The 11,554-nt window shown below is 41.5% G+C and overlaps 1 protein-coding gene and 14 non-coding genes across 15 annotated transcripts in view; all 15 read left to right on the forward strand.

The window, feature by feature from the left end:
* mfsd4aa (major facilitator superfamily domain containing 4Aa) overlaps positions 1–11,362 on the forward strand; it is a 41,629-nt gene extending 30,267 nt beyond the window's left edge. Inside the window, exons 7-10 of the mRNA XM_067588377.1 lie at positions 7,385–7,532; positions 8,375–8,445; positions 8,945–9,065; positions 11,161–11,362. Of these exons, the coding sequence (XP_067444478.1) occupies positions 7,385–7,532; positions 8,375–8,445; positions 8,945–9,065; positions 11,161–11,213 (393 nt within the window). The 3' untranslated portion in view covers positions 11,214–11,362. The remainder of the gene's footprint in view (positions 1–7,384; positions 7,533–8,374; positions 8,446–8,944; positions 9,066–11,160) is intronic.
* On the forward strand, positions 41–113 carry trnaf-gaa (transfer RNA phenylalanine (anticodon GAA)). The gene has a single exon. It is a non-coding gene; the product is annotated as a tRNA-Phe (tRNA).
* trnaf-gaa (transfer RNA phenylalanine (anticodon GAA)) lies at positions 374–446 on the forward strand. The gene has a single exon. It is a non-coding gene; the product is annotated as a tRNA-Phe (tRNA).
* Positions 715–787, forward strand: trnaf-gaa (transfer RNA phenylalanine (anticodon GAA)). The gene has a single exon. It is a non-coding gene; the product is annotated as a tRNA-Phe (tRNA).
* trnaf-gaa (transfer RNA phenylalanine (anticodon GAA)) lies at positions 1,097–1,169 on the forward strand. The gene has a single exon. It is a non-coding gene; the product is annotated as a tRNA-Phe (tRNA).
* trnaf-gaa (transfer RNA phenylalanine (anticodon GAA)) lies at positions 1,438–1,510 on the forward strand. The gene has a single exon. It is a non-coding gene; the product is annotated as a tRNA-Phe (tRNA).
* On the forward strand, positions 1,820–1,892 carry trnaf-gaa (transfer RNA phenylalanine (anticodon GAA)). Its single transcript has one exon. It is a non-coding gene; the product is annotated as a tRNA-Phe (tRNA).
* On the forward strand, positions 2,202–2,274 carry trnaf-gaa (transfer RNA phenylalanine (anticodon GAA)). Its single transcript has one exon. It is a non-coding gene; the product is annotated as a tRNA-Phe (tRNA).
* Positions 2,541–2,613, forward strand: trnaf-gaa (transfer RNA phenylalanine (anticodon GAA)). The gene has a single exon. It is a non-coding gene; the product is annotated as a tRNA-Phe (tRNA).
* On the forward strand, positions 2,882–2,954 carry trnaf-gaa (transfer RNA phenylalanine (anticodon GAA)). Its single transcript has one exon. It is a non-coding gene; the product is annotated as a tRNA-Phe (tRNA).
* Positions 3,264–3,336, forward strand: trnaf-gaa (transfer RNA phenylalanine (anticodon GAA)). Its single transcript has one exon. It is a non-coding gene; the product is annotated as a tRNA-Phe (tRNA).
* trnaf-gaa (transfer RNA phenylalanine (anticodon GAA)) lies at positions 3,604–3,676 on the forward strand. Its single transcript has one exon. It is a non-coding gene; the product is annotated as a tRNA-Phe (tRNA).
* On the forward strand, positions 3,983–4,055 carry trnaf-gaa (transfer RNA phenylalanine (anticodon GAA)). Its single transcript has one exon. It is a non-coding gene; the product is annotated as a tRNA-Phe (tRNA).
* trnaf-gaa (transfer RNA phenylalanine (anticodon GAA)) lies at positions 4,564–4,636 on the forward strand. Its single transcript has one exon. It is a non-coding gene; the product is annotated as a tRNA-Phe (tRNA).
* On the forward strand, positions 10,485–10,557 carry trnaf-gaa (transfer RNA phenylalanine (anticodon GAA)). The gene has a single exon. It is a non-coding gene; the product is annotated as a tRNA-Phe (tRNA).
* Positions 11,363–11,554: the final 192 nt, after the last annotated feature.

Below are 11,554 nucleotides of genomic sequence, written 5' to 3' on the forward strand. Positions count from 1 at the left end.
CGTTTTGCACGTTTGGGCCGCCATATTATCGACATTTTGTGCCGAAATAGCTCAGTTGGGAGAGCGTTAGACTGAAGATCTAAAGGTCCCTGGTTCGATCCCGGGTTTCGGCAGCAACCGTGCTGGCTTTTGGACACACATTGCTACGATGGTTGTCTCTGTAGATTATCCTTCCACACTGCGACACGTGTTGTGCTAACGCATTTCTGCGTTTGCATCCCTGCCCTTCCTCAGATGCTCAAAAGAAAGAATACTCTACAAGATAGATGTTTCTTCCTGTTTGCTAGAATGTTCTTTTCTGGAAAGTCACTTTCCGTTTAATTTTCTGATATCTGGATGCGTTTTGCACGTTTGGGCCGCCATATTATATTGTGCCGAAATAGCTCAGTTGGGAGAGCGTTAGACTGAAGATCTAAAGGTCCCTGGTTCGATCCCGGGTTTCGGCAGCAACCGTGCTGGCTTTTGGACACACATTGCTACGATGGTTGTCTCTGTAGATTATCCTTCCACACTGCGACACATGCGTTGTGCTAACGCATTTCTGCACTTGTATCCCTGCCCTTCCTCAGATGATCAAAAGAAAGAATACTCTGCAAGATAGATGTTTCTTCCTGTTTGCTAGAACGTTCTTTTCTGGAAAGTCACTTTCCGTTTAATTTTCTGATATCTCGATGCTTTTTGCACGTTTGGGCCGCCATATTATCGACATTTTGTGCCGAAATAGCTCAGTTGGGAGAGCGTTAGACTGAAGATCTAAAGGTCCCTGGTTCGATCCCGGGTTTCGGCAGCAACAGTGCTGGCTTTTGGACACACATTGCTACGATGGTTAGTGTTCTTCTCTCAAACGATGTCAAACCTGATTTGAGTTTGTCTCTGTAGGTTATCCTTCCACACTGCGACACATGCGTTGTGCTAACGCATTTCTGCGTTTGCATCCCTGCCCTTCCTCAGATGCTCAAAAGAAAGAATACTCTACAAGATAGATGTTTCTTCCTGTTTGCTAGAACGTTCTTTTCTGGAAAGTCACTTTCCGTTTAATTTTCTGATATCTCGATGCGTTTTGCACGTTTGGGCCGCCATATTATCGACATTTTGTGCCGAAATAGCTCAGTTGGGAGAGCGTTAGACTGAAGATCTAAAGGTCCCTGGTTCGATCCCGGGTTTCGGCAGCAACCGTGCTGGCTTTTGGACACACATTGCTACGATGGTTGTCTCTGTAGATTATCCTTCCACACTGCGACACATGCGTTGTGCTAACGCATTTCTGCACTTGTATCCCTGCCCTTCCTCAGATGCTCAAAAGAAAGAATACTCTACAAGATAGATGTTTCTTCCTGTTTGCTAGAATGTTCTTTTCTGGAAAGTCACTTTCCGTTAAATTTTCTGATATCTCGATGCGTTTTGCACGTTTGGGCCGCCATATTATCGACATTTTGTGCCGAAATAGCTCAGTTGGGAGAGCGTTAGACTGAAGATCTAAAGGTCCCTGGTTCGATCCCGGGTTTCGGCAGCAACCGTGCTGGCTTTTGGACACACATTGCTACGATGGTTAGTGTTCTTCTCTCAAACGATGTCAAACCTGATTTGAGTTTGTCTCTGTAGGTTATCCTTCCACACTGCGACACATGCGTTGTGCTAACGCATTTCTGCGTTTGCATCCCTGCCCTTCCTCAGATGCTCAAAAGAAAGAATACTCTACAAGATAGATGTTTCTTCCTGTTTGCTAGAACGTTCTTTTCTGGAAAGTCACTTTCCGTTTAATTTTCTGATATCTCGATGCGTTTTGCACGTTTGGGCCGCCATATTATCGACATTTTGTGCCGAAATAGCTCAGTTGGGAGAGCGTTAGACTGAAGATCTAAAGGTCCCTGGTTCGATCCCGGGTTTCGGCAGCAACCGTGCTGGCTTTTGGACACACATTGCTACGATGGTTAGTGTTCTTCTCTCAAACGATGTCAAACCTGATTTGAGTTTGTCTCTGTAGGTTATCCTTCCACACTGCGACACATGCGTTGTGCTAACGCATTTCTGCAGTTGCGTCCCTGCCCTTCCTCAGATGCTCAAAAGAAAGAATACTCTACAAGATAGATGTTTCTTCCTGTTTGCTAGAATGTTCTTTTCTGGAAAGTCACTTTCCGTTTAATTTTCTGATATCTCGATGCGTTTTGCACGTTTGGGCCGCCATATTATCGACATTTTGTGCCGAAATAGCTCAGTTGGGAGAGCGTTAGACTGAAGATCTAAAGGTCCCTGGTTCGATCCCGGGTTTCGGCAGCAACCGTGCTGGCTTTTGGACACACATTGCTACGATGGTTGTCTCTGTAGATTATCCTTCCACACTGCGACACGTGTTGTGCTAACGCATTTCTGCGTTTGCATCCCTGCCCTTCCTCAGATGCTCAAAAGAAAGAATACCCTACAAGATAGATGTTTCTTCCTGTTTGCTAGAATGTTCTTTTCTGGAAAGTCACTTTCCGTTTAATTTTCTGATATCTGGATGCGTTTTGCACGTTTGGGCCGCCATATTATCGACATTTTGTGCCGAAATAGCTCAGTTGGGAGAGCGTTAGACTGAAGATCTAAAGGTCCCTCGTTCGATCCCGGGTTTCGGCAGCAACCGTGCTGGCTTTTGGACACACATTGCTACGATGGTTGTCTCTGTAGATTATCCTTCCACACTGCGACACATGTGTTGTGCTAACACATTTCTGCGTTTGCATCCCTGCCCTTCCTCAGATGCTCAAAAGAAAGAATACTCTACAAGATAGATGTTTCTTCCTGTTTGCTAGAATGTTCTTTTCTGGAAAGTCACTTTCCGTTTAATTTTCTGATATCTCGATGCGTTTTGCACGTTTGGGCCGCCATATTATCGACATTTTGTGCCGAAATAGCTCAGTTGGGAGAGCGTTAGACTGAAGATCTAAAGGTCCCTGGTTCGATCCCGGGTTTCGGCAGCAACCGTGCTGGCTTTTGGACACACATTGCTACGATGGTTAGTGTTCTTCTCTCATACGATGTCAAACCTGATTTGGGTTTGTCTCTGTAGGTTATCCTTCCACACTGCGACACATGCGTTGTGCTAACGCATTTCTGCAGTTGCGTCCCTGCCCTTCCTCAGATGCTCAAAAGAAAGAATACTCTGCAAGATAGATGTTTCTTCCTGTTTGCTAGAATGTTCTTTTCTGGAAAGTCACTTTCCGTTTAATTTTCTGATATCTCGATGCGTTTTGCACGTTTGGGCCGCCATATTGTTGACATTTTGTGCCGAAATAGCTCAGTTGGGAGAGCGTTAGACTGAAGATCTAAAGGTCCCTGGTTCGATCCCGGGTTTCGGCAGCAACCGTGCTGGCTTTTGGACACACATTGCTACAATGGTTGTCTCTGTAGATTATCCTTCCAGACTGCGACACATGTGTTGTGCTAACGCATTTCTGCGTTTGCATCCCTGCCCTTCCTCAGATGATCAAAAGAAAGAATACTCTACAAGATAGATGTTTCTTCCTGTTTGCTAGAATGTTCTTTTCTGGAAAGTCACTTTCCGTTTAATTTTCTGATATCTCGATGCGTTTTGCACGTTTGGGCCGCCATATTATTGCGATTTAGGCCGAAATAGCTCAGTTGGGAGAGCGTTAGACTGAAGATCTAAAGGTCCCTGGTTCGATCCCGGGTTTCGGCAGCAACCGTGCTGGCTTTTGGACGCACATTGCTACGATGGTTAGTGTTCTTCTCTCAAACGATGTCAAACCTGATTTGGGTTTGTCTCTGTAGGTTATCCTTCCACACTGCGACACGTGTTGTTCTAACGCATTTCTGCAGTTGCGTCCCTGCCCTTCCTCAGATGATCAAAAGAAAGAATACTCTACAAGATAGATGTTTCTTCCTGTTTGCTGGAATGTTCTTTTCTGGAAGTCACTTTCAGTTTAATTTTCTGATATCTCGATGCGTTTTGCACGTTTGGGCCGCCATATTATCGACATTTTGTGCCGAAATAGCTCAGTTGGGAGAGCGTTAGACTGAAGATCTAAAGGTCCCTGGTTCGATCCCGGGTTTCGGCAGTAACTGTGCTGGCTTTTGGATGCTTATTAACACAATGATTTGTTCTTATCTCAGATATTGATGACAAACTTAAGTGGGATTTGTTTCAGTAGACTTTCCTGGCACACTGCGACACATGCTTTCTGATAACATGTTCCTGCAGTGGCGTCCCTGCCCGTTTTCACATGACAAAAAAAAAGGATAGTATACAAGATATAGGTCTCTTCCTGGTTGCTAGAAAGTTCTTTTCTGAAAAGTCACTGTGTTCCAGTTTAATCTTCTAATAGCTTGCCATGTTTTGCACATGTTGGCCACCATAGCTTTTACACTTTTGTGCCGAAATACCTGGATGCACACTGATATGATGATTAGTGCTCTTTTCTCAGATGTTAATCTCAAAGTTGAGCGGGATTTGTCTCTGTGGATCCTAGACAGTTAATTTCTGAAAAGTCACTGTATTTTAATTTACCTTTTTTGTGTGCTTGCCGTGTTTTGCACCCTTGGGCCACCGTAGATTGTGATTTTCACGCCGAAATAGCTCAGTTGGGAGAGCGTTAGACTGAAGATCTAAAGGTCCCTGGTTCGATCCCGGGTTTCGGCAGCAACCGTGCTGGTTTTTGGATGCTTATTAACACAATGATTTGTGCTCTTATCTCAGATATTGATGACAAACTTCAGTGGGATTTGTGTCAGTAGACTTTCCTGTCACACTGCGACACATGCATCTTTCTGACATATTCGTGTCGTTGCATTCCTGCCTTTTTTCAGATGATGAAAAGAAAACAACATTCCTGCCACACTATGGGTGCATCTCAGTTCCCTAAATGCGTCTTGCGTTTTGCTCGTGTCCAAGTCCCTCCCACTAAAGACATAAAGAAAAGATGCAAGCAAAAGAGGAAATATGTTTTTTAAAGAAATGAGACATCTTTACCATAGATCTTTACTTCTGAAGCGTCACGTGAAGCGACGTCCGTTTTTGGTGACGGTGGCAGCTGATCACAGCTGTGTCAGTTGTCATTCGGTTTTATCAGTTGTAGTGACTTTTGATGTAGTTTTTGTCCGCACACATGTACCCTGTGCTAATCTTATCTACTAACATCGAATGTCGAATTGGGCGCAATTCGGACTGATTAATAGTAATCAGCTATTAAGGTTCTGGGTTCTGTGACTGCATGTCGTGATCAGAGTTGTACAACCCTGCCATGAGAGAAAGGAGGAGATGACATCTCTCCTCTTCGTTTGATAACGTTAAAAGGCTTTGTTGTGGGTTTGCCGACTCGTTTTAAAAAAGACGAGAAAAGGGTGAGCGAGCTGTGAGCACGTGCAAGCGACAGTGACAGGCTGTAAAGCTTTCTCTGAGAGAAGAAAACCCGTGAATGACAGAAATACAACTGTTTCACGGCGGTTACGTTCTAAAGCACAGATAAACGACCTTCAAACAACCAACGGATGATTAACTGTGGAGACAGGCGCTCTTTTGGTGCAATTTGGACATGCGACACGTTTAATATTAATACACTTTGAGTAAACCAGCGGGCAGCTCAGCGCTGTCTGAGTGCAGCAGGGGCTGTTTGATATATACATCGTCACATCACAGCAGGGCGGAGCTTCTGTGCTCTGATTTGCTGAGCGGGACAAAGACACACGCCCCGCGAGAGAGAAGAACGAGCACAGGAGAAAAAAACAGAGGCAGATGCGGTAAAACTAGCCAGTTAGAGTGCAGACACATTTGACTGGCAGCAGAAGCAACCAGTGGAAGGCTATAAACTGCTTCTACGGTTCAACTTCGGTTTAGTCTCACTGGTGAATTTTCTGTCTGGATTTAAACCGTTAAACTGTTATCTGTTTAACAAACACCTGCACAGTCTGTATGGATTTTCCTGCCACACTATGACACATGCATACTGCTGTTGTATCTTTCCTCTTCTTCAAATGATGAAATGAACTAATACATGTTAGTCGTTTCTTTTTCTTATTTTATTGTGAATTCATTTAGCTTAGCTGTCATTTGTATTTTCAGATTGTTCTTATGTGTGAAATTTAATCACCTATGTGTGTTTGCGAACTTGTAGGCCTCAACTTGCTCCTTGAAGGACAAATATAGTATTTTGAATGGAATTAAATCAACAGCTTATGTAGTTACTAATCTTTGCTTTGTGGGGCATTACTGACGTTCTAATCTGTATGGTGGCCCCTAGGTGTAAAACACATTAATTCAGAAACCAAAGTAACAAAAGAAAAAATCTAATGACATTTCACAAACTTGAAGAAGACACCTAGTATCTTTTTCATTCTTAATTGTAATTGAATGTTGATGATGTCACTCTCAGAGAGAAAGTAGAAAGCAGGGCAACATGCACTGGTTTTTGATCTGTGTGTAGCCCTCAGCCCTCAGTGCAAGGTCCCTGGTTCAGTCATGGGTTTCAGCAGCAGTTGACTCTTGAGGGCAGATTGCCTTCAAGGTCAGTGTGTTGCTTCTCAGCAGTCAGTGTGAAGTTTTGTGAATATTCTCCACATCTACAACTCATACATTTTGTTCTTCTTTTTTTAGAAATCTGGTAAAGTTGGCTTTGGATTTGTATTTTTCTTCAGTCAGGTGTATAGAGGACTGCACTGAAGCTCTAATGTGTACGATGGCTCTGAATGCAAAGTACAATAATCACTTTAAAAAAATCAAAACAGAAACCACAACATTTTACTGGGGACAACATTTATTGTGTGTTTTGTTTAAATTTTTCTGAAATGTTGCTGCCTTTGACCTCCATATATGGAGGTTGTTGAGCCAAAATAGCCAAGTTGGGAGAGTGTTCTAAAGATCCCTGGTTCAATCCTGGGTTTCAGCAGCAGATGGACAGTTTTTGGTTGCACATTGCCTCCTTGGTTGTTTTGTACCAAGCAATGCCAGAGCTGACTGTGTTCTTTTTGTGTGAAGTTTGCATGTTCATCCTGGTTTCCTCTTACATGACAGCACCTGTGTGTTAGGTACATACTCCTCCCTCTGCTCTGCTTTTAGAGGGGCCAAAATGAACACTAACAGGGATTGCAGACATAGGTTATAAGTGTTCTTTGAGATTTGAGATGTCTTCTTCTCTTGTTTGGGCCAGATGGATTGAAAGCTGTGATGAAACACTAACATTCTGATATGTGTCACCAGTGTCACAGTGCTTTGTTATTTTAAGGAGTGGATGAAAAGATGTTTGGCTCATTTTGTAGTTTTGATTGTCACTAAATATGGATCAAGTTCTGCACAGAAAGCAACATTGTTGTGTTGGATATTTACCAGCAGAACACAGACTTTTGTTCAGTCATGTTCTTTCTCTTACACTGTCTCTCTGTCTGTCACTCTCAGGTTGGGGTCATACTGGTACAGTGCACATTGTTGATCTTCTACACCAGCTGTGTGTTCCTCTTCATCGGTACTTGTGTGTTGGGACTGTGCATCAGTAGTGTGTTCCCCTCCATGCTGGCCCATACAGAGGACTTACTGGACTATAAAGGTAAACACATGCTGTCAGTATTAAAAGTCTCATACTGGATATGGAAGACTTAAACTGATTGATTCATTGATAAATAAATAAGTAAACACATAAATAAAATGCTGTAATAAAAAGAAATAAATTAAATAAATAAATAAAAGATGAAATTAATAAAAAAAAATGGTGGCAATCAATAAGGAATTAAATAAATGTCTAATTTATTTCTACATTTCTACAAATCCACATGTATTTATTTCTGTATTTCTATAATTCTTCATTCATTTTTTTCTGTATTTCTGTATCTTTATGTCCATGGTGTAAGTGGTGCTGACCCCACTGTAAAGCATGATTGGTCACAGGATCAGATCAGCTCTATCACTTTTAGATAGAATTTCTGCATTTTGAGTTTTTTGAAAAACACATTTTTGACATCTATCTCCTAAACCATAGGTTTCATTCAAATCAACCTCTCAGGGGCACTACAAATGCAAGAAAAGGGCATGGTATAACACAAATCAGACTATAAATCAGAAATTGTTTGTCCAATCATTAAAAAACTTGCAGGATCTCATAACTAAGCAGTTTCATAACTGTTCAGCAATGTTGAACCACATGTTTTAAATCACTCAACAGGGGGCGCCACTAATTCCAAACATCACCAAACTTGGTGGATATTTTTAATTAAGCTGTTGCTTTCAACTTCTAACAGTCTGTTTTGGCTTGGGATCGCCAATATATACATACATATTTTTAACATGTTTCATCATTTATTTATATATTTGCTCATAGATTTATTCTTGAATGGGTCATTTTTATTCCTCCGTAACTGTAGATATTTTAGGTCTGTCTCTTGTCTCTTAAAGGTTGTGCCACAACTGTTCTGGTGACCAGTGCCAGCACAGGAGAGATGATACTGCAGCTGCTTGTTGGATCGGTAAGAAATCTTTCATAAGTGTGTGTGTGTGTGAATTTATTTATTACAATATTGATTAAATTCAATGTTTTCACCTGATTTTTCCCAAGGTTATTTTTGCATATTACTTGTCTCTTTTGATGCATTTAGAATATTCTATTTGCTTCAAAGTATTTGGCTACATTTGTGTATTTTATTGTGGAACAGGCATTTATGTCTGTGATGCACATTCGATAAAAAATAAAAAAACAAGAATGTTTGGAAACCCCGCTGTGGACCTTGACTTTCACTTCAGTTAAAAGTGTTTCAGCAGCGTTGGGAACTTGCCTACAGCAGGACGTTGTTGTTCACAGGGATTAGTGTGGTGGTGGTGGCCTGCTGTTCCTAAATGAATGAAGCAGAAATACTGCCATTATACATCTGTTCTGTAGCTACACTGCTGTTCAAGGTTCTTTGCAGTGTTAGAAAACCACAGTGTGTGTGTGTGTGTTTGTGTGTGTGTGTGTGTCTCTTCCTGCAGGTGATCCACAGTAAGGGCAGCTATTCCTTCCTGTTGTGTTGCACAATCGCATCCTTCATCGGCTTCTGCCTGTTCCTGCTGCTCCTCTATGTCCAGCACATCCACAGAAACCACTACACAGGTAAACAAATGTCAGGTGGACACATATAGAGAGAATGGATGAAATTCCAAAACACTATGAAGCCCAATTAGGAATAAAAAATCAGCTTAAATATAAACCTTAAAGAAAACGGCTGTATTGCAGTCAGGAACACTGATGTTACGTAGCAACAGCAGACAGCAATTTACATGACTTGTGACTTGATTTGACTTGGAAATGAAGAGCTCCAGGGTGCATACAAACAGAGTGGAAAACCAAAGTAGGTGGAGACTGATTTGGAGGAGATGTCGACAGTTAACATAAGTAAAACATGTCAGTTTACACAGAGGGAACAATAGACTGAGAATTCATTTACATACATAAAATAGGAATTTACCTTGAAATAAGAGTGTAGTCTGTGGTTTTTTTCCTATGACAGGTCTGTTGTGGTGTCATATCAGTGTAAAAGGGCATTAATTGAAGGCAGTAGAACAAATCTGTCTGTACCACAAAACCCCCTCTGTCTCACCAGCTTCTGTAGTTACTGCTCTCTGCCTTTGTAGGCCAGTATTTAATGTGTAAAACAAAACAATTCAGACAACAGCAAACTCAATGAGATTTTACAAACTAGAAGAAAAACGCACCAAGTATCTTTCTCATTCTTGTGCTTGGATGTAGATGATATCACTCTGAGATAATAAAAAAAAAACTAGGAAGTGAGACAAGGTGCTTGTTTTTGTTCTTTGTGCCCCTCAGTCCAGCCAGGCTGTCCCAATCCTACCTCCTGGGATGAAATATTGTTTCTTATTTGGATTTGTCTAAAATGTTTAGACCAGTGGGCCACCATACATCTGTGTTTTTCTAGTGCCGAAATTGTGGTGCTCAGTTGGGAGAGCATTAGACTGAAGATCTAAAGGTCCCTGGTTTGATCCCCTGGCTTTTGGATGCACATTGTTACCATGATTAGTGCTGTTTTCTGAGATGTTGATGTCAAAGTTGATGAAGATTTGTCTGAATTGCAACACATGCATCCTGCTGACATATTCCTGCCATTGCATCCTTGCCCTTCTTCAGATGATGAAAAGAAAACATCGTGTACATGTGAATCGTTTCACTCTCTTTTTTTATCGTCATTTCATTTAGCTTAGCTGTCCAAAACAAACATTAGTTCCCACTTGAGTGACATCCATCTCTCTGGTTCCTAGAAAGTTGTTATTTTCTGCAGTCACTGTGTTGTCTGTTTAATTTTGTCGCAAAGCTGATGTTGTCGAAGTCAAATGGCACCTTTCTGTTCCGCCACACAACAACATATGCATGCTGCAAAACACAGCACCACTCCAGAAAACACATTAACAATTCACAGACGATTGTGTCCTGAAATATTGTTGTTTTTCTTCTTTGGATTGGTATAAAATGTTGCTTGTTTCACATCTGATGGCCACCATATGTTTGCATCCATAAGCCGAAATAGCTCAGTTGGGAGAGCGTTAGACTGAAGATCTAAAGGTCCCTGGTTCGATCCCGGGTTTCGGCAGCACCTGGGCTGGTCTTTTGGGGCATATTGGTCAATGCTGTTATGAGTAAAGTTTGCATATTCTCCACAACCACAACACATACCGATTGTCTCGTCTAACTTGGCAAAAACATATATAAAATGTGTAACTACTCCTTTAATGTTGAGACCCATGACCTCTAACAAAATCAGTGTGTGTGTGATAGAGGCCACTGCTGTGGTAAACCATGGAGTTATGGTAATTATGCATAAGTATGACAATACATTTGACAATGACATTAATTTTTAAGGAGACAATGTTTAGAAAATAAGTAACAAGACTATGATAAATGATAAATGGCAGTCTAAGATGCTTGAGATCAGTGACTCTTTTCAACAGAAACTGAATACAAGTACAAATGTTTCTATTATTCAAAAGGAATCTGGCACATCTCAAGTGCTCCTAATTTAACACCTGCTTCAACCTCCTTCAATTATTTCCCTTCTTCAGAGAATACACTGCACTGTACCAACCGTCTAGATGACAGCAGGATGATCCGTTTTTGTGCAAATGTTACAATGAATATCAGTTCTCTTGTATCTATTTGCTGTGAGACAAACTAATCAACACTATTTACCTCCCAGATTCCTCTAAAAACATGGACATGAAAGAGAAGCCAAATCCAGGAGGGTCATGATCTGAGGATCCGTGATCCGAATGTGCCTGCTGAGGACAATGGAAAGAGGAGCACGGGAAGAAAAATCTCAGGGAAAACTGGCAATCCTTCATCTTCCCCCAGTATGAGAACGGGTGCTTCATCTTGACCTCCTCTAACTGAACATTTGTGACCTAAAGAGAGGTGTAACTTCAAGCCTGATGATCAACAAGTAGCTTAATGGATGCACAATACTTAATTTAATTCTTGGCACAACCGTCACTTGCTGTAGCTTCATTTATAAGGCACTTTAATGATTTTTTAATGATGTTGCCTTTTCAGTATGAATGTGAATGGACTGTGGAGGTCTGAGTGTACTGTCA

Source organism: Thunnus thynnus, chromosome 4 (assembly GCF_963924715.1).
Source record: "Thunnus thynnus chromosome 4, fThuThy2.1, whole genome shotgun sequence".
Lineage (NCBI taxonomy): Eukaryota > Metazoa > Chordata > Actinopteri > Scombriformes > Scombridae > Thunnus > Thunnus thynnus.